Raw genomic sequence first — 22,648 nt, 5'->3', positions numbered from 1 at the left:
AAAACTGGTTAACTTGTAACAAATCAATTATTTTAAGAGCTATTATTAATTTTTCATGTTAAGTAATTTTTGATATTTACTTCAAATTCTTAATATAAAAGTAAATAGTATTTGAGAGAAAATTATAATTAAAATGAATGCACAGCATACCTGTTAACATAGCTGAATTCATATTAGAATATGTTTCAGAGTCTTGAGCTATCCATTGAAAAAGAATACACCACAGCCAGTCATTTCATATTAAACCTTTTATTAAAACTCAGTCTTTTCAACATATTTAAAATGAAATATTCCACATCAAATATTTAAGAAAAAAAAATCTCTATATGCAATTATTGGCACATAAATTTAAGAACATAATTAAAATTAAGCTAAACCTATCTCTCTTAATATAGATATATAGATGTATCTATATAGATAGATATCTCTATATATACATCCAAATTCATGTCAATGACCTGGAATACCTGAGTTTTCAAGTCGGTTTTCCAGACAGTGTTAAACATTTTCATCCACTTTATACAGGGCACAGCCAATCCTTACAGAATAACTTTGGTTGATAGATGCTGTCTCCCAAAGACCAAATAGAAGTTCTTATGGGATTAAAGTTTATCTTCAGAGTCTTCTTCCAAGTGGAGGTCAGTCTGTGATGTAAGGAATGACTCCCACGTAGCAAGGCACTGAATAACGGAAACACAGATGAGAAGACCAACAGAAGTTCACTTTCAGAGTGCAAAGAATTCATAAACTCTGCCTAATCTGTCCCTACAGCAATCTTCTCTACTCCTCTCTCCCATCAGCCTACCAGAATCTACGTAATTTCCCACATATTTTCAATCTTAACCAGGGATGCTATTGCTAAATCAGACTTAAAACATATTAGACTTAAAAGATAAACATGGGTTACTTTGTTTAAATAATGCACTGCTACCCCATTGTCAAGAGAGAAAACAGAGCTCAAAGTTACAGATGAAAAGATGAACCCACTTGGAAATGAGGAGGCATTAGGCAGGTGAACAGAACAGAAAGGATGCATAAATGCCCTGTGCAGGCAAATCCCACCACAACACGGAAGAACTTAGGAAAGCTGATTAACTTTTATTATCATTTCTTTAACTATAAATCAGGTTGAAAACAGTACTTACTGATAAGGCAATTGTGAAAACTAAATTATATAATCTGAATAAATCTCTTTGCAGAATGCCTAGCACAAAGAGTTCAAAATGTTAGCAAATATATTATAATATTCTTATTATAATATAAATTATATTATATTATGATGATCTGCTGGGACTGGGTGGTAAGATTTGGTCATTAATATGCTTGGCTATCTTACTACTAAAATAATTAAACAAGAGTTATGCCTAATATACCAACAGAATGAATATCTGTAAAACAGTCTATTAAGCCAAAATAAGGCCGAAATTGGAAAATGGGAACAATGAACAGATGGGACCAAAAAAAAGTGTGTGTGTGTGTGTGTGTGTGTGTGTGTGTAAATGCACACACATAACAGCAAGATAAAAGACTCAAACATAATCATATCAATAATTAATCAATTAAATCAACCAGATACACAATAAAAGATACAGATGGTCTACTAAATGAAAAAATACCCACATTAATTTTGTTTAAATTGCTAACAGTTTTAAATAAAAGGACACAAATATATTAAAATTAAAAGGATGAAAAATATATATCATGTAACACATGTCAAAAGAAAAGCTAGAATGGCTATATTAATGTCAGAAAAGTAGATTTTAGAGCAAAGATAATTATCAAAGGTAAAAATGATAATTTCACAATGATAAAGGGGCTAATTTATCTAGAGGACACAATTCAAATGTTTACACACAAAATGAGAAAGTTTGAAAATCTGTGAAACAAAATTGACAGAAATACAAGGAGAAAGGCAAATAATTATTATTGATTTTCATACCCATCTTATGTTTGATAGAATATGCTGAGGAAAAAAGCAATAAAATAGATTTGAATCAAATTTTCAATATAGTTGACCTAACTGGTATCAATAGAACAAAAACAGAACACACATTTTTCTTTAATGTACACATATAACAGTTAGCAAGATAGTCCATATTCTGAATCATATTAGGAATCTCAATGAATTTAAAAAGATTCAAGCAGTATGAATTATGTTCTTTGAATATAATGGATTTAAATTAGAAGTTGGTAATAACTATATGAAAAACAACAAATATTTAAAATCCAAGTAGGACAATTATAAATAATCCCCTGTGTCAACATATCAAAAACTGTAATAGTTCAAAAACATAGTACATATAGAAACAGCACTAATCACCTACATTAGAAAAGAAGAAAGGTCTTACACTAATGACTCTGATTTCTACTTTGAAAATTTAAAACACACACCCCCCCCAAAAAAATCAAAACAACAACAGAAAACCCCAGAAAAGATCAGTGGAAATCAATGAAAGATAAAAGAAAAATAATACAACTAAATATTGAATGTCTTGAGAAGATTACTATAATTGATATATTTTTAGCCATACTGATCATAAAAATAGGTGGTATGAATTATCAATGGTGAGGAATGAAAGGCATAATGTCAGCTCCAATTCTACTGAGGGAAAAAAGGAAATATTGTGAAGAACTTCATGTCCATACTTTTGAAAACATAGATGAAATGGACCCAATGCTCAATAGATTCAGACTACCATACTCATTCCATAAGATAAAGATAGCCCACATGAATTTAGATTTGCTGTAAATATCTTTCCACAAAGACAACTTCAGGCCCAGAACTCTTCATTGGTGAATTCTATAACTCCCTTAAGGAAGAAAGCATACCAATCCTACACAAACTCTTCCAGAAAACCAAATAATAGGAGAGCTTTTCAACTGGGAAAAAACCAAAGCCATTACAAGAAAAGAAAATGAGCAACCAACTTTATTCATAATCATAGATGCAAAAAAATCTCAAGATTTTGGCAAATCAAATCCCTCAATCTATCTAAAGAATTACACATCACAACCAAATGGGAACTTTCCTCAAAATATAAGGTTGGACTAATCATCAACTACCAACCAACATAATTGACTGTATTAAATTCGATATCATCTCAGCATAGACAGAAAAAACATTTCCAAATTCCAACATCTATTCCTGATTTTTTAAAAAAGTTTCTCAACAAATTAGGGATAGGAATTCCACATGCTGAGGAAGAATACCTATAAAATTCCTACAGTTAACATTACATGCAGACATGCAATAAATATTAACTGTTGTTAGTATTTGATTTATTTTCAATGCCAAGAAAAAAAGAAATTAAAACCTCAGCTTTACAAATAAAAAATCTCCTTTACCAAACTTCCAGTATAAAGTATGAAGTAAATGTAAAGATACCAAACTAACTTTTAAAAAATCTATCTAGGGCTGGGGATGTGGCTCAAGCGGTAACGCGCTCGCCTGGCATGCGCGGGGCGCTGGGTTCAATCCTCAGCACCACATACAAATAAAATAAAGATATTGTGTCCACTAAAAACTGAAAAAAATAAATATTAAAAAATTCTCTCTCTCTCTCTCTCTCTCTCTCTCTCTCTCTCTCTCTCTCTCAAAAAAGAAATCTATCTAGAAGCTTACAAAACAAAGAAAACTATTAAATGGGTTGGGAGGGCTGATAGATAGATAGAGAGCGGAGTCATAATTCACATCTGGGGAACCCCTTCACTTTCTTTCTGCTGCAGCTTTCTGGTCTCTCTGCAAATGCACAAATGATCTAGCAGCCAGTAACCCTGCAAGGCAGCCTAAAGCACTCACTGCTCAGAAGATCTCATATCTTTTTGATAACTGTCAAACATTTAAACAAACTTATAAATGTCCCTGAAATAAAATTCAAAATAAATTCTGAGGCTTCTGTTCTCTTTAGAATTCCTGTCAAATAACCAATTCAAATTTCACCAAAGATGGCACTACTCTTCAAGGGAACATACTTCCATCATCATCAGATTCTGGTTCAACTATGTTAACTTCATTAGCCATCCACGTCTACTAGTGTTGTGAATGAGCATTTTCATTTCTAAAGTAAGTACTGAAAAGGACAGTGATACCTCGTAAAAGAGATAAAGTTGGTACTGAACTATTATTCCCTTACCATATTCCATACTAGAGTCAGAAAGATTTATGTATTTTGAAATACTAAATGGAAAAACCACTAATATGTAATAACAACAGAAATAACATTACAACTCCCTTATATTGATATGAATACTTGGTCAAGCATTATAACAGTTAATTTACATACTACTTTCTTAAATATGATAATAATTATTATGAATCTTATTTTACAGATAAGAAAGCCAAGGCTCAAATGGTTAAAGTAGAACAATTATGATGTTAAGTACAAATATATAGGATAGTCAATGTTTATTGTCACCAAATAGGAAGTAACCAATTGCCTGAACTATCACTGGGATACACTTACTAAGTCACTGGCAAGCAAGACAAGATCTCTCTCTCTTTTACATAGTGGAAAAACAACAATTTTGGAAAAGGAGGTAAGAAAACGTTTGACTACAGAGGCAATAGGCTGATCAAATTTTAGGAAAGAGTATACACAAAGGTTGTGTATATTGATTCTCTATATATTTCTTAGAAATTATTTCTTTCTTGAAGACAACTACATTAATACATAGCAGGTTATGTGGCAGGTGCTCAGTAAATGAAGTCATATGACAACAGAGAAGGAAAGTATTGAATGACTGATGCTAAAATACTGGTCATCACAGAAACTATATTCTACCTGAACACTAATGAATTGACATCCTGATTTCTATTGCTCTCTAAACTTATTAATGATAAGTTTTGCCAAACAAACCTGATCTACACTTTGGATGCTGACTGAAGAAGATCTGGGCCTGCAAAACGAGGATTTGACCCTGAACTATGTCACTCCTTATGCTACTAGATCAAGATTTTGGAATCTTAGAAAATTTTTTACTAAATGAAAAATCGTATTTTTCTACTGCCCCTTCCAACCAATGTTCAATAATCAGCTGAGTTACCTGGTATCTTTCTTGCACATGTGTAAAGTATATACACATCTTTTAGAAATAACAAATAGTGAATTCTTTTTTTTAGAGAGAGAGAGAGAGAGAATTTTTTAATATTTATTTTTTAGTTTTCAGTGGACACAACATCTTTGTTGGTATGTGGTGCTGAGGATCGAACCCGGGCCGCACGCATGCCAGGCGAGCGCGCTATCACTTGAGCCACATCCCCAGCCCCACAAATAGTTAATTCTAAACTCTCTTTATTCTGTCTTCTTCTGCTAAGTTCAGTGAGTACCTACTACTGTGGTTGGCTTTGTGATCATTGAAGGATTCAAATAATCATTAAATCAACAACAACAACAAAATCTTAAAACTGAGTGTGAGACTAGTCTTCATTTCCAAGTTACAGTTTTTAAAGAGTTGTTTCTAACAATGTGGCTTTGCCTTTATTCCCATTTTAAAATCATTACAATCTATGAGGCTAGTTAACATCAGTCAAAATCAGAGTGATAAGTGAAAATACCCAGTATTGGTGCTAGCCTGACCTTTACTAGTTTACCAGTCAGCTCATTCTAGTTGAGATTCTCATATTATTATAGGAAAAATCAACAAAAGGCGCTCCACTTTCATTTGAATAAAGAGTTCTCATTTTCCATTTATATTATTCCATTTGATGTAACAATGCTCTGATGAAATCAGGTCATCCCAATTTTAGTTAAGAAAACTGATTCTAGAGTACAGTATTATGTTCACACTGTACACCCCTACCCCCCCTTTCCCCATATGAAAACACGGGGAATGCTCCTCCTCAGTTCCAGGTAAAGATAGTGGATAAATATGCCATGCATGCTGTTATCCAGGATGTAGAGTGACTAAAAAAGAAGTTTATTACAAATTCCCCTTAAGTGAAAATCCAGTGCTTATTTTTCCCAGATGGCTCCAGTAGTCAAAGGTTAACGTTGAAACTTCTCTGGAAGGAGAGAATCCAAAGACAACCAGCAGGCCAGAAGGGCTAGGGAAACACATCCTTGGGAAGCAAAACCTTAAGCTCCTATACATGTTTAAAAACATCTCAAACACAAAGATGGAACACTTGGAAAATGAAACTTTAATTCCAAGACAAACTTAGTTTTGAAAATAAATCTCTTCATTTCAGCAGAGGTACTGATGACTTTTTACCATAAGAAGGGGTAAAAGTCTCTTCAGTTCTTATAAGCAGGTAGTGGTCCCACAAAATGATTGAGTTTTCTTAAGAATAAACAGTGACATTAACGTTGTTACTCTAGATACAATACAACTTCCCATGGGAGTGTCCACATATAAGAATTAATACTGATATTTTCTCAGGCTCATGGGGTATGAGGACGTTCTATCCCATTGTGTGACTGTAGGCAAATCTCTTTATATTTCTAGGCCTATTTGCCTACTCACAGAAAAGGGGCTTAGACTATGTGTGTCCATTAAGTTTCTTCCCAGAACTAAACTTAAAAGTTTCCAGAGCTTACCTATGGTCAACAGGAAGGCAACAAATGAGATCACATACAATTTATTAATAGGATTAGTGCTACGGTTTGGATCTGAAATGTCCCCAAAAGCTCATGCTCTGAAAGCATGGTCCTCAATCCAACTAGGTTCAGAGATAGGACTTTTGGACAATGGTTAGACCATAAGGGCTCTAACCTTATCAGTGGACTGATCCCTTTGATAGATTATTCCATTGATAGCTGAATTAACCATCGGGACTGATATAGAGGAAGTAGGTCAGGAGAGGCATGCCTTGGAGGGTTTATCTTCCCTGGCCCCTTCATTATCTTTCTCTGTTCCCTGTCTGCCATGAGCTGAGAAGTTTTCTTCTGCCAGGCCATCATATTCCTGCCTTTGAGCCAGCCAACCATAGCTCCTCTAAGTGTAGGATTTTAATCACAGCAACAAAAAGCTAATAACATACATAGTTTGACTCAGTATGGAATGTGGCAAGCATTAAATTGTATCTCCCCCTTCTAACTATTGTATTTGTAAAATAATTATCATTATAAATAGTTTCTAAAGATAAGTATGATAAATATGATAAATATTCTCAATCACCATTACAGCTTTATTACTATACTAACCTACATTTACTGAATGCTTATTATGTACAAGATACTGAGTGAGAAATGCTTTTCATTCATTCATTTAGCAACTTTAAAACCTATTTTATATATTGGCAATTACAGGCTCACATAAAATTAGTGGCTTGAGATATATGCTAGTTGAAACTCCTGGAAATATATTAATAAACAAGAAAGTTTAAAATCAACTTACATTTGGTGACTCACTGGGAATATTAAACTTTGCTTCTAAAACTTTTCTTTCATCTTCACATATCCCATTGCACACACACATATGTACAAGTATATTTTAATACCCAGTAAATCTATGATGAGGTAGGTATTACTAAGTTCACTTGATAGAAGAGGATACTGAGGATAACTGAATAAGATGAAAGAGAATCCTGAAAGGTCACTGTGCTCAAAGTCACAAGTTATGCCGATCCAAAACCCATCCTCTTAGCCACCATAGGCAAATGCCAACATGTGATATTTCCACAGGTAAAGCTCACCTGTTCATGGAAATAGCTACTGGAAAACTAAGTTCCATTCAAATTATCACATAAGTCAAAATTAGTAAAGTATGACCTATGTAAGACTACATTAATAAAATAACTAGAAATTTGTCTAAAATAATAACAATGATACTTATCATTGTAAAATGATAAAAGCCAAACCTTACTATATATTTCCACTAAAACCATTTTAAGTCAAAAGTTGTTGTGTTTCTATTTTTCTCTACTAATCTAGAGAGTACCATGATAATTGCATCATTCTCAACAAACTAACAATATGAAATATAATTCAGTGTCCCTAAGTATTTTAATGTTGATTTAAACGAACTTGGGAACAGATGATATCACCTACATTTAAGGAAACAGTGAAGTTCTAATTCATAATTATTTTTACAATAGGTCACTATCATTGCAAAGCTATTTAGCACAAATAAAAATTATAGATCATATAATAAGGATAATAGGTGTATAACATATTAATAATGCCTTTTATCACCTAAACTTAAGATGTGGAATACTAATGAAAACTTTCAGGAGCTGCATATTTTGAAATTCTGAACTATAATAAGCCTGGAAAGAAAGCAAAGATGATTCTGATAGAGAAAATAAATTTCTATTATTTTACAATAGCTCAAATTATCTACTGAATTTCATTTTAGGAAAAGCCTAAATTCAACTTCTGAGAATCATTTGCCAATTTATAATTTTAGAAGTATCTGTAACTTTAAAATCATAATTTGCATATTTTCCTAAAATTACTTTTATACATCTCCCAGGAATGTGAGTGATAAGTTTGCATTTGTAAACACTACAATAATACTCAAAATGACGGCAACAGAGATTGCAGAAGGACTCATTAGCTACAAACGCCATCTTGTGGTCCATTTATTTATTATTCTGTAGTATTGCTCTGAAGATGTCTACCCTAAAATCTGATAAAGATAGAAAGATCCCTAGGTGTAATTTATACCATTTCCTCTCATTTTTACACATGGGATACATTTGTGTTCCAAAAGATCTAAAATATGGAAAATCTTTATAGGAGGGATTCATATAAAAGCCTAAATTTGAATTCATATCTTTTCAACTCATGCTTTCTATATATCCTAGCATCACTATCTTTGACGTAAAACAAGTCAGTTGCATGAAATTTGTCCAGTTTAATAATGAATACTTCAGGATTTGGTGTATGTGTTTTTATTTAACCATTTACTGAAATACAACAAACTATAAAGACAGCACATTTAGCTTTAGATTACTGGAAAATGTATCAAAGTACAACTCTGGTTTGAAACACATCATTTTAAAGTATTATGTGTTCTTATTTTAGCCTTCCAAAGATTTGTGAAGGGTGAGTGTATGAATGGGGCAAGCTGAGGGACAAAGGAAAAAGTGTCAAAATCTTTGTTTGCCAGATTCAAATGGGCAGAGAGGACATGGTTAAGACATTTGACTAGCCAGCAGCATCATGATACACAACTCTAATATTTTTCATTAGTAAATTCAACTCTTTATTCAAGATGTTGAATCATGCATTGTATCATGAACATGTGTGTTAAACCATTTCTTTTTCTAATCCCCTTCCATTCAAATCTCTGATTAATTTAACTTCATAAAAAATGCATTTAATCCAAAGGATGGGTAGACTGTCACTGCTATGGTGTAAATGTGCATTTCATACCGAAGCTTAATTTCATTTGCACAGATAACTGAGATATAATTATATTATAGAATACAGGGGAGTGGTAAGAATATTTTAATAGAAGTTTTTAAGAAAGTAGAAACTTACAAAACAAAAATCTTCCAGATTTATATTAGACATAATAAAAGTGTTACACAGTTATGTAGAGCTATAGCTATGACTTTTGAATATCTAATTTAGAACAGAAATCATCATCTAATCTTAATTGCAGATGTCCTTGAGTTCAGATTATAATTCTTGTTTCTTCACTTATCCAAAATTCCTAGTAACAATCTGTCAAACTGAAAAGGCAGTTTCCTGCTCTCTGAGGTAGCTAGTCTCCAAAGATACCTCCTTCCCGCCAACAGTCAGCCAGTAACAGATGACCGCAACAGCCTACTAGGAGCAGTCCAAAAAGGTTTAAAATAAAAAAAATCATCCAGTGATGATTCTGGATACATGGTCAATGGTGAAGTCTCTCCTTAGTAAGAACACAAAGTTTCAAAGTTCTAAGGCCTTATGAGGCTATTTCATCTCTTATTCTTGTGGTCTACTCATTTATATCATAAACTTCTAGATTCTGTTTGAAATAAGACTGTCTTGCTCGATAATAAAATGATGTCTATGATACAAGATGGTAAAAAGGAGGACAAGATGAATCACGGTTGATTTCTTTAGAACAAACTCGAGAAAGTGCCTAGCTATCAGTGGATTGCTATTTAATGGCATTAAGATGATGAAAAGTGGATATTTCCCTTTTGATGAAGATGACAATGTCTGAGGGTGGTTCCCTCAGAAATAGTGTGACACAGCCTGAATCTCCTAACCCAGGCATTCAGGCTTCTAGTAAGTGCCTCAAATGGAGAAGACTAACTAATGTGAGTTCAAGGAGGTAACAGATTGGAAAATTTGTAAGCCTCTGAGCCTCTCAAGCAGGTATGCTTGCTTTGCAGGAAACCTAATCCACACATGATTGGGCTCTCCTCATCCCAGGATGTATAACGTAGTTGTCAGACATTCTTCATATGGTACCAAAGATACTGACTGTTCTTTTGTGAAGGAGTGTTTTTAGCATCATCAAAAAATTTCTGTTGCTGAGTCTAAGGGTTTAAGTTAGGGTTTTATAATTTTTAGGTAAAATAAAAAGCACCCTGATATGGATTGAAAAATTCCTGTCCTAGATAATTCTGGATTATCCCAACTCTAGTTAACCTTGGTTGTATAAGGAAAGGGAGTATAACGAAGGTACCCCTTTACTCATATTTAACCTAAGAGAGCCAATATAAAAAAAATGATATAATACAGGCTATCTATTATGCCACTTTTCCAAAATTTTAAAAGAAAACCTAGATACTACCTGTCATTCCTTTGGCTCAGAACTAAACAACTCCATCTGGATATAACCTCTGCCACTTCCATCCTTTCTCTCCAAGACAGGCTGCTCACAAAGAGTTGAGTATTATTGGGTGATTGTGTACAGCATGCATCACAAATTACAGTGGAAGTCAGCTACTCTGGAAACAGGTGTCATTGTTCCAGTATTCCCACCATTCTGCAGCTATATCTAGTATTAACTTAGGAGAGAAACTTGGCCTGCTACGTGGAAACCTGTCAATCTTCCCTCCAGGAGTCAGTGTAGAATGAAGAGCTTCAACTGGGGCTCTGTAAGCACTGCTTTCCAGACAGTAAAGGAAGGATTATTATACCACTCATTGAAAAAATAAATAAACAACATGCCCAGCCTTCTCTTTTTGTGGAAATGTATAGTTTTTGTTTTATCTCTTCAAACATACTAGATTTTACTTACCTCTTTTTTATGTGTTTGCTGAACCTTTTCAACACATACTTGCATTCTTCTTTATGGAGAAAGAAGGAGTGGAATAGATATGAGGCAACTCTGTTTGCTCAGTTTCCATAAGGGACTCGTTTTATTAATTTTGTTACAGTTATTATAGAATTTTTTTTTTGTTTTTTTTTTTTTTTTTTTTGCTTCCAAAGGGTTACTCACACTCACTCTGATTTGACTCTGGTACTGTTGGGAAGTTCTCCACTATTTCCCTCCAAACCTCACTTCCTCCTGAACTGCCCTCCCTGACACTTCCTGTTCTTTTCCGTATTCATCTGGGACTGCACCCCCTCTTTCATCTTCACAGTCACAGTCCCTGGTCCACAGGTGTAATCAGAGCTCATTCTTTATCTGCCTCACTCTTCACTTTTCAGAACTGCTCACTCCTCTTAAGTCATGTTCTCTTTTAAAGTCGATGACTTTGAAAGTATAACTAGCTTTTCTATAATTTTTAAAGCCACTTTACTAAATTCTAGGGAATATGACTGAGAATGGCCAAGGTTTCTTTCCATTGCTTTCCCTCTTAGATTTTGGGAAAAAAAAAAGGGGGGGGGACTTTCTCCCTAGGTTAATGGCATGGCAACTTTCTTCCTAGGTTAATGGCAGTTCTACTTTGATAGTTAGAACTAACTAGCAAATTAACTAGACTAGAGGCTGATCTGCTAATCATTCCTTTCAAAAAGTTAATTTTCTGATTTTCTCCATCCAAAAGATTGACATTTCTGACAAAATCTAAATGCTACCCATCAGAATCTTCCTTAGGTAACAATTTTATAATTATTATTGATATAGATTAACCTCATACAATCAGAATGTTTCTTTTCTAGTAAACACAAAACCCCCCAAATGTTTAAAGTATGTAGGATGACAATGAATTTAAAACAAACTACCTCTTCACTAGAATTTACTATTTTACCAAAATAATACAGAATAAATTTCTAAATAAATACAACTATACTTGAAGAAACTTTTGAATACTCAGTGTCCATCCACTACTTAGTTGAAGGACTGCAATGAGACATACTTTTTAAAAAATTTCTGTAATTTTAAATGACCCATCAATAACTGGACTTGGATTTTAGAGAAGTATTAGTCCATTTTTTCTTCTAGAGAATATACTTCACTATAATTGATTTCCTGCCTCCTAGATGTCCATATAAATATTTTTGCCATCCACTAAGGACAAATCTTTCTAGTAGGTCTGTCTATTACAATTCAAGCAAATAAATTCAAATATTTTTCCATTAAAAAAGTTAACACATTATAAATTGTATTAGTCAAGTGAAAATATATATTATTCTTTCCTAATAAACTTTAACCTACTATAGGCAAGATAGAAGTTTGAATTTGGATATCCCATAGTGCTTTGATGATAATCAAATCTTAAAGGATTTTGCATGAAGTAAATTACATTTTTAAATAAGACTGGTAGCATACCCATTGATGGAGTTATTTCTTGGAATTCTTGCCAAGCATGCCAAGCAAGTTTTTAAAAAGCTAATATTAATAGTTATTTATAATTGGTTATTTTTTTTTTGAGATGGGAGTCTCACTCTGTTGCCCAGGCTGGTCTTGGACTTGTGGGCTCAAGTGATCCTCCTCCTGCCTCAGCCTCCTGAGTATCTGTGACTACAGGTGTCCGTCATCACACCTAGCTTACTACTATTACTTATGATGTTTCACTATTTGTAATTACCTAAGCAAATGAAAATATAGTAATACAATGTATCATATGAAGATTGTAACCATGTGAAAAAGTATGCAAAAAGATTAGAAAATATGAAAGTCAAAATAATCTATTCACTTTAATCATCATGACAGAAAATTAATGTGTTTATATCAACATATAAACACATTTAGAAATGACCATGCAGAAAAGTTTTAATTAATATTTAATTTCAAATAGTAATTTTTTTAGTTAATATTCAAGTACCACTCTTTTAAGAGATAGGCTTATAAGCATTTAGTATTTCTTCTTTATTCATTAGTATACCTACTTAATTTTTGCTGTTGTTGTTTGTTTTGGTGAGCACGTATGAATTTTATGACCAGAAAAATAGGCTATAAAACAAGGACTCCCACATATTTACTAATAATTTAAAATAAGCTATGTAAAGGACTAAGCTATTATCCTTCATTAAATTCACTTAGGTACAAACTACTTGATTTGTCAAAAATTATCACTAAAATGTTTATATTACTTGAAAATTGGGTGAGATGGGTGGGGCTGGGGCTTAGAAAGTTAAGTGAGATTTTGTGTGTGATACACAGGGCAGGGATGATCATACTAGCTACTTAAAAATGGTAAATTAGCAGACATGTGTTAAGAATCTGAGCCAGGTGTAGCAGCACCCTCTTCTAAATTCCAACTATTCAGGAGACTCAGGAAGGAGGGTTACAAGCTCAAGTGCAACTGTGGCAACTAAGCAAGACTGTGTCTCAAAAATAAAAAATAAAAACAGGCTGGGGAATACCTTAGGGGTAGAGCACCCTTGGGTTTAATTCCCAACACCATTAAAAAAAAATCTTCCATGTGTTAAAAAAGTGTTGGATCATAGTTCCCTTTACCACAACTTTAAGCTACCTCTGTGAATTCCTTACTCTATTAATATCAAGCTGTCCTTGAAACGTCAGAGATGAAAAAACAAAAACATTAATATAGCTGAGAAGCCTTAAACAAGAATGTAAAAGAGATTAGAGCTGTTTGTCATCTCCTTAATAGCAAAGATAATGCCACTGGATTGGTAGATAATTTCCTGGTTTTGGGGCCAAACTTGCCAAACCCAACAGTAGTCTAGAACAAGTCCTAATCAGCTGCACTTTCCTGCCGAAATCCCAAATAACCATTCAACATCCATTTGTAAGAGGACATAGGATAGTTAAGAAAATTCCATGACATTAAAGTTGAGCTTTCATAAGAACACACTCTTCTAATTCATTTTATCTGCTAAGGATCATGTCCTCTGAAGCCTCTTCATTGTTAGCATGAATTACAGCAACAGCAAATTCTCTTTTGTACCCATGGGGGAACAATTAAAAGTATCCATGTACTTTATCTAATGTATCTTATTTTTATTGTTTCATTATTCCTTTCACATTAGCAGGAAATAATTTTCTTTGGCTCTCTGGGTGCCCTTGTACAATCAAATGTCACACAATGTTCCAATCAATGACAGACCTCATAGAATCGTGGCTCCACAGAATTATAGTGCCTAGTGCACAGTCATCTAAGTTGGTGTAAGTACACTCTATGATGTTTGCACAACTATGAAATCACCTAAGGACATATTTCTCAGAATGACTCCCTACTCCTAAATCCCCCATGGCCATACATTGAAATTATTCACCCTGTTGAGTTGGATTTTGGGTTTTACTGTGTTGTTATTCTTGTTTTTCTACAGTCTCAATAAATTCATTCTTAATTATTAGTCATATAGAACAGAATGGGAATAACACTTGAACTATTCAAAGTTTAGTCCAAGACACCACTTCTGTATTTGCAGTCAACTATCTACTAATAAATCCATATGTTTAAATACAACATTTCAATACGACAATAATTGGAATCTCATATAGATCCTTACCTCATAGTTGTAAATCTGATTTTCATTTTTTCCCTTGATATAAAAATTTTAAGTTGTAAACAAGCTGTGATCATTTTACTTCACACAAGTAAATCCAAAGGCAAATGCTTACGCCCCATTTATTTATCATACTAAAAGCAGACCCCTTTGGGGACTTATCTAAGTAAATATAGATGAAAAAGGAAGTACTTCCATTAGAATATGACTAAATTAAGCAAGGAATAGCAAGATGAAACATTTCACTTCCCTGCATATCTGACACATTCTGAAGTTAATAGATAACAGCAGATTGTCACTGTTTAGGCCTTATATTCTTTCTGCTAATTAAGAATCATTGATTATTTAAGGACTCCAACTTCCCTTACTATGCTTTAGTGGATGGATGTGACAAACATGTTAAAATTTTTTTAACATGAAAAAAACCAAAACAAAAAACACCAACAACAAATAACTGACGAAGTAGGGATCTTTTGAAATTACACTAAATAAAATCAATGACACCTCCAAATTTATATATCCAAGATGCTATGCAATTGATAAATTTTTAATTACATTCGGAAATATAATTCACTTGGGGAAATGTTAAGAACTGTAAACTGCTATGAAGAATAAAATTTGCAACATGACACAGTGATGCTAAGTTAATTGTTTCTAAGAAAACAGTGTTTTGTATAAACTGAATTTAATCTATGAGAATGACAAAATGCATACTTATATAAGAAGTATAGTCAAAACCCAAACATTTTAGTCAGAGTTTGATGAATCTGAACATTAAAAAAAAAAAAGGTCCAAATTTGAAAATTCTGGCAGACGTTATCATTTAAAGAAAAATACATTGGTTTTATATATCATGCAATTTTAAACCTTAATATACTTATATTTTATAATAATAATCATGTATAATATATTGCATATTCTAATTTTGAGGACTTTTTAAATAAATTATCTTGCTGATTGTCATTTAATTCGGAAATATAAGTATATGCAGGTTTTACCATAAAAGAGAGGTAGTTACTACTGAGGATTTACTACTGAGGATTTAAACAGGTGATAACAAAACCCTATGTTGATAAAAAGAGAAATATTTTTAAATCACTCAAAAATCAGAGATTTATGGGAATTCCTTTAGATACTTAAATTTAATGCAGAATACAAAACTAAAAAAAGAGATTAAAAATTATCTTTCCAATTCTACCCATGAAAAAAAATCCCTTGACACTGTTCACTAACATCTTGTGCACTACCATGAAACCCCAGGTCAGCTCACTTCTCTGCCTGGGATGCTGCAGCAGCCTCCTCCAAACAGGCTCAGCACAGCCAGTGTTGCTTTACCCTGATTCACATACAACCAGAGTGATCCCTGGACAAGGCACGTCCTGCCTCCTGAAAACTCTTTAATGGTTCCCATTTCCCTTAGAATGAATGACAAAAGACTAAAAATTCATGATGCCATCTTCAGCCTAATCTTTCAATTGAACACTACATTTCCTTCCTCCAGAAATAAGCCTCAGTTACATGAACATAAGTCTCTCTCACTTCTGTGCTTTGGTCTGTATTTCTTTTCCGCTCTGCAGTGCTCTTTCACACATCTCTCTGTCTTGCAACCTGTTACTCATCATTCAGGTATCACTTTAAACATTCTTCGAGGCAACTTCCTTATTCCTTTTACATTAGGTGAGATGCCTCTGCAATGACTTTCTACACTGAAATTTATACTACTGTAACATGATCCTTTTTTCATTAACTCTTTCCATATTTGACTACAACTACATGAGAAATAATTGCAATTGTGTTTGCCTTGTATACTCCAGGTGCCCACACAGGTGGGCAGGAGGGGATAGGAAGTACCCAGTTAACTCTTCTTGTTAATATGAAAATATCAGTTAATCTTTCAAAATGAACATTTCAATTTAAAAATACCCTATACTGAAAATCACTCCAGACTAAAATATGATTTCCTTAATTTATCAATTTCATGTATTTATTAATTCACCAAGAAATAAGGTTAAAGACATATATTTAAAATAAGAATATTTAAAGAAGAATGTTTAGAATATGCTGGGTAGAGAAAAGCAACAGTATTATAAAATTCATTTGAGAAAGTCATTTGAGAAATAGTTATATAACAAAAAATAATTGTTTGGAAAGGAAAATGATAAGAATTTTAAAATGATGACTTAAGAATTTAAAAGAATTTAAATTGGTTCTTTCAACCCAGGATAGTAAAGAGTGGAAGAGAATATAATGCTTTAAAAACAAAGCAGCATGGGAAAAAAAAACAGTATGAAGTATCACCACTTACCTAGACTCTTTTCTGAACTCCCTCAACCCCTCAAAAACTGTTTCTCTTTCACTAATAGAATAGTACACTCCTTTGTGGTTGGGTTTTGAGCAGCTATCTAAGCTGGAGATAGCAGGGATATAGGGTTAAAGGTATAGGCCCTGAATCGATTTTCTGCTTATCCAATCTCTGTCCTTTTCCTTCTGCACTTTACAATATAGGAAAGAGAAAGAGAAAGGGAGGAGAATGAGACAGGTGAGTCACCAGGAAGCATTACCAAATGTTTTCAAAGATTTCAAATCCTTCTAATGTAAGAAACCAAGGAAAAAACACAAAACAAACTGGTAACAAATAACTCCACTGGGACAACAGGATCTTAAAATTGACTCTTTCAACATAGGATAGTAGTGAGTGAAAGAGAATATAATGCTTTAAAAACAAAGCAGCATGGAAAAAAAAAAAGCAGTATGAAGTAGCACCACTTACCTGTTCATAATAGTGGATATTCTCCTCAGCCATATCTGTAAATGCTGACTTGATATCATTTTGCATATTTAGTTTCCATCTTTCCCAGTCTGCTTTCAGGGCATTATTAGCACATTCTACTTTATCTTCAAGTTTTCCAATCTCTTCTGTAAGCTGAAGTAAACCACAAAGAGACAGAAATTGATCTATGTAGTCTTGCCATGAGGTAAATTCATCGAATGTAAGTAGAACATGATATCAAAACAGCTTGAGAATAATATTTTTAAAAGCTACCAGTATTTATCACATGTACTAGTTAAAGTAAAAAGAACATTGAATTTGGTCAGGGCCATTGAACAGAGTTCTAAGGTGTGCCATCAAGTAGCACTTAATCTTGGTAAATCTTTCAACCCTGGGCTTCAGTTTCACTATTTACGAAAAGAAGGAAATTGAACAACAAATTATTTCAAAATTCTTTTATACTAACACTCTCATTAGGGTGACAATAATTATTATTATTGTGACAATAATTATTTGTTAAAAGATGTAGTTTCATTCATTTATCTTCCCAGTCTTCAATTGCTTTTAAGAAATCTCAATTAACTGACATGTTATAGCATTCACTAGATCATGTTGTCCAGCCTGGAGGCCCAGGGATTAACTTGAACAATTTTACTCAGATAACTGGCAACAGAGACAGGTTTGTATCTCAAGATGCTGGACCCCAAATCTAAGGTCCATTAGGAAGGTTTAGTGCGGTAATTACACCCCTCCCTATCTTACCTACCAAACTAAGCATGCAGTCCACTGACTTATTCTTTATATGTGGCAGACTAATATATTTTACATACTTATATATTTTATTCGTATTGTTTATATGTATGTGTGTGTGTGTGTGTGTGTGTGACTGTGTATATATGTATAGCTTCCTGACTGTACCAAGCATTCATCTAGGACCTGGAAAATGAGTACTGAAGATAATAGACAAAAATCCCTGCTTTAGTAGAGCTTATACTCTGCTGGGGAGAGAGAATCTATAAGCAATATAAAATATTAACTATCGGCCAGTAATACAAGCTAAAGAGATAAATGAAACAAAAAAACTCGATAGAAAATATTACAATGCTCAAACTTCAGATAAGGTGACCAAAGAAAACCAAAATAAGAAATCATCATTTGAATAAATTTCTAAGGAGACATGTGAGTGAACCATGGCATTCTAAATGGGAAAGAGATCCTGGCAGAGGAATCAAGAAGGCAGTTGACCTCAGGTGGAAGCATGACTGGCTCTTCTAGAACAAGGCGACCAGCACAGCTTCAGCACAGTGAGAAGGAACAGGGGAGACTCAAGATGGGTCAGACAGGTGGTAGGTGATTGGATCACAGTGAGCTGTGTAGTCTGTGGGACAGCTCTGGGTTTTACTGCATGAGATCCAAAGCCATGAAGATTTAAGAAGAAATGACTTCTTCCCTCCTATGTTTTAAATGGGATATTATGCATTACCACCATTTCATAACTGTATATATTTGTAATAGGTCCCTGAGTAAGAAGAATTTCTATTTCAAACATGTTACAATGTGAAAATATCTTAGAATCAATAAAATGTATTGTTTCTGATATATATATAAATATATATGGTATGGGAAATCTATTTCAACGGTAACATTGAGTTTCATTGGGGGGAGTATGTGTGTGTGAGAGAGAGTTTTAAATTTCTTGTTCTGTTTTTTTGGGGGGAGAACCATATCAATGAGGCCATTTAGTACTTTATGGGTATGTGTATTCTTTGGGGCAATGATTTTGCTAACTCTTAAGAGAACCTGTCTAATGGGATATTAATTGAATAACTAATAATGACAGGCTGTAGGTGCTAAGGGATAAGCTAAAAGTAAAATTGTTAAAGGTCAAACTCATTTAACATCTATGTCTAATAGACAAAGCTTCAGGTCTGTTAGAAGCCTCACTTCTCTGAGTTGTTGGATGGGGTTTTATCATTCAAATATTAAGTAGTAACCCAATGTTTCTCCTCCTCCACCTAGGGTCAAAAGTCACACATAGCAGTTGTAACCACACTGTTATTCTCTAGTTAGACTTTGCAGTCTAAAGTTGCAATCTATTGGAGTGAGATTGCTGAAAGAGGTGGCCCCCCAGGAATTGGCTTTAGGAAACACAGCATCAGAATCATATATTTTCTCTTCCTCCCTTTCCTATTGAAGCTTATAATGGGGTTACTTTAATAACCGATTTATAGCAAAGGGTTTTCCCTTGTCAATCTGTAAATCCCCTTCATTGAAGACTCCAGGTCAGGTTGGTGGATGGTTTCTTCACTCTCTAGAGAAAAGGTCTTATAAGACTCACTCTCACCTCCAGAGAGGACTGAGATGAAGAGGACTGGCTATGGGTTAGGTCAACATCAGCTTAAGTCCTGCTTCTTTCATAAGCTATGTGACATTGGATAAGACTCCCTATTGAAGTAGTTTATTCATCTAGAAAACATAAAAATGATAATACTCGCTTCATAGGGATTTTTAAGAAAACTGCACAAAATTTAAAAAAAAAAAAAACACTGTTTCACATCCTGACAATTTGCCTAGTACATGCTTTCTATGCCCATCACCATTATTGCCATCAATATTACCAGCAAAACTGACACTGATCCTCTCTCTTTTGGTATTTTGGTCTCTGGCAACATGTCATTCACCTGCCAGATCGGGGTCTAACTTGATTTCCATTGCTATTTCTTTCTTTATTATTTCAACTGGGAAAGGAGAAACAAGACAGGAATTTCCTCACACTGAATAATCTTCCATAATTTCAAACTGGAGAAACACTAATTGATAATGAGTATGATCATGTTATTCAAAGAATGATCTGGACAACATCTTGCCTAACAATTTATAAATGCATAATATAATTAGATGTCCTTCTCTTTGATTAACTTCAATTTTAGCCATTTCTTTGGTGCATGGATTATGTATTCTGACTCCACCACCTGTCCAGGTTCTGAAAGAGCACACCAAAAGTTAACCAAAGTGGGAAAATAAGATGTGTTAAGATACCTTCCAGGACAAAGGAGCCCTTTCTTGCTCCAGTGTCTCCCCCAACACCACAAAGCAGGGTTTAATAACTCTAATGATGGGAAATCCAATTCATAGACTCTACTGCAAAATGGCATGGGGAAAGTTGCGATAAAGAGGATTTAAAGTTTGCATAATTCTTCTTTTCACAGATGCTGGCAGCAATTGGGCCCTCTGTTGGAAAAACTAAAGAAGCAAGCAATGCTTTTTGCCCAAAGAATGTCTCAATACCAGAATTAAGTAACAATAGAAGATTGTAAGATAATAAAAAAGGGTTTATGTTTAACAACAAAGCTAAAGGTTAATTTCTAGCTATAGTCACTCAATTAAATGAAAGTAATTAATACTAAGAACTCAAACAAAACAATATCATTCTCCAATATTCCATATCTATAGTAAGAGTAGTAGAAGTAATAAGAATCATTTATTGCATTTCTGCCAGGGGTCATTGTTTTAAGCTATATATTTACATTATTTCATCTAATTTGCATAAGCATGTTTTAAATTGGGTATTATTATCTTCCTATTATAAACTGGGAAACTGGGAGAAAGAACTGATGGAGATTACAATTGTTTGTGGCATTTCAGGGATTCAAATCAAGGTCTGCCAAATACATCTTCCCTCTATAACTATTGGATGGGACCAGGAACAGAGTTGGCTTGCCTGTGATTTTCAAGGTTGAACTAATTCAGCTCCTATTTCAATGAGTTCATAATCTATTAAAATAAAGACATGTAAAAGTAAAGCAAAAACCAAAAGCTATAATAAAAAGCAAAATGTGACACATATCTTCATGGAGGAAAAAATAAAGATACAGAATGGAAAATTAATTCTAAATTAATTCTAAATTCTGATTATAGAATGTTTTGACTGTTAATTCACACGGCACTGACTGGGGCAAAGAAATACCTGGCTTCGAGAATGGTATGAACACAACCAGAGAGGTGATATGCTACAATATGGGATAAAAGAGCAGAGAGAGCCTAGTTTAAAGTCTGGAGTAGGCAAGGAAAAACCTGAGAAATCCAAGTGGAAAGGTAGATTGAAGATTGACCACTAGAGGGTGGAAATGATATGGAGCATGAAATGGATTCTTCAGGAAATGTAAGCCACTGAGGGTTTCGACCAGGACAGACTCAGATAGATTCCTTAGAAAGAGGTGTGTAGGATGGTTAAAGGAGAGGGGAAGAGGGGAAGGAAGGAAACCTTTTAGATTAAATTGGCACCAAGAAGATAACCAGGAACACCAATCAGGATCTGATTTGTTCCCACTCACTCAACTCACCCTGCAGCATTTGCTCAGCATCCATCTAAGAGGCTCTGTTAAGAACTAAAATAGAGGGTGAAGAAATGGATTTTGCCCTTATGAACTCCTGCAGACATGAAGAAATATAAATGCAACAGGATAAAGAACATGCAAGGTATTTCATGCAAATCAAAGGACAGGTGTAAATGCGCAGAGGCATGTTTACTTTTGAGTTTTCAAAGAGTTGCAGGTGGCTCCTTAGGGTTGGTACTCAGAGAATGAGAAGGGGGAACAGTGAACGATGAAGACAGACAGGCAGGTGACTGTCAGGTCCTAGAGGAGTTTTTCCTGCAGTCATTTGGATGTAGTAGAAGATAAATGGAACCCTGAAGGAGTTTACGAAAAGGGACTGGGGGCAGTAACAACAATCAGATTCCTGGTACCAGTGAAATTGATGAGATAAAATGCTGAGAGGCAGAATCAGGAGAGTCTGGTGCCTGGCTAGCTGTAGGGGGAGAAAGGACTGTGTTACTGATAAGGTGAACTGGAGAACAGGTGGGGTAGGAGTTGAAAGCCTGAAGACAACAGCAGTAAAACAAACACGTGTTGTCCAAAACTGTCCTGTCTTGCTTGCTGAGGCTCAGTGTTATACAAACATTAAAACCCATTCAGTTACATATGGCATTAAACTTCATTCAATTCTGAGATACCTGCAGGAGCCAGGGTCACATTTATACTTTGAAACTTCCAAAATGACTTTGCTACACTGATTTAGGTGCTTTGGACAAGTTGGAAGTGAGGTAGATATACCAATTGACATACCAATTATA

At 34.1% G+C, this 22,648-nt stretch overlaps 1 protein-coding gene across 1 annotated transcript in view; it reads right to left on the bottom strand.

Moving 5' to 3' along the window:
* Positions 1-257: 257 nt before the first annotated feature.
* The window catches only part of Snx7 (sorting nexin 7), an 82,036-nt gene continuing 59,645 nt past the window's right edge, over positions 258-22,648 (bottom strand). Inside the window, exons 8-9 of the mRNA XM_026401393.2 lie at positions 17,515-17,667; positions 258-680 (exon numbers count right to left, since the gene is read on the bottom strand). Of these exons, the coding sequence (XP_026257178.2) occupies positions 603-680; positions 17,515-17,667 (231 nt within the window). The 3' untranslated portion in view covers positions 258-602. The remainder of the gene's footprint in view (positions 681-17,514; positions 17,668-22,648) is intronic.

This window comes from Urocitellus parryii, chromosome 11, assembly GCF_045843805.1.
Source record: "Urocitellus parryii isolate mUroPar1 chromosome 11, mUroPar1.hap1, whole genome shotgun sequence".
Taxonomy (NCBI): Eukaryota; Metazoa; Chordata; class Mammalia; order Rodentia; family Sciuridae; genus Urocitellus; species Urocitellus parryii.
This window is presented reverse-complemented; position numbering and strand designations above follow the sequence as displayed.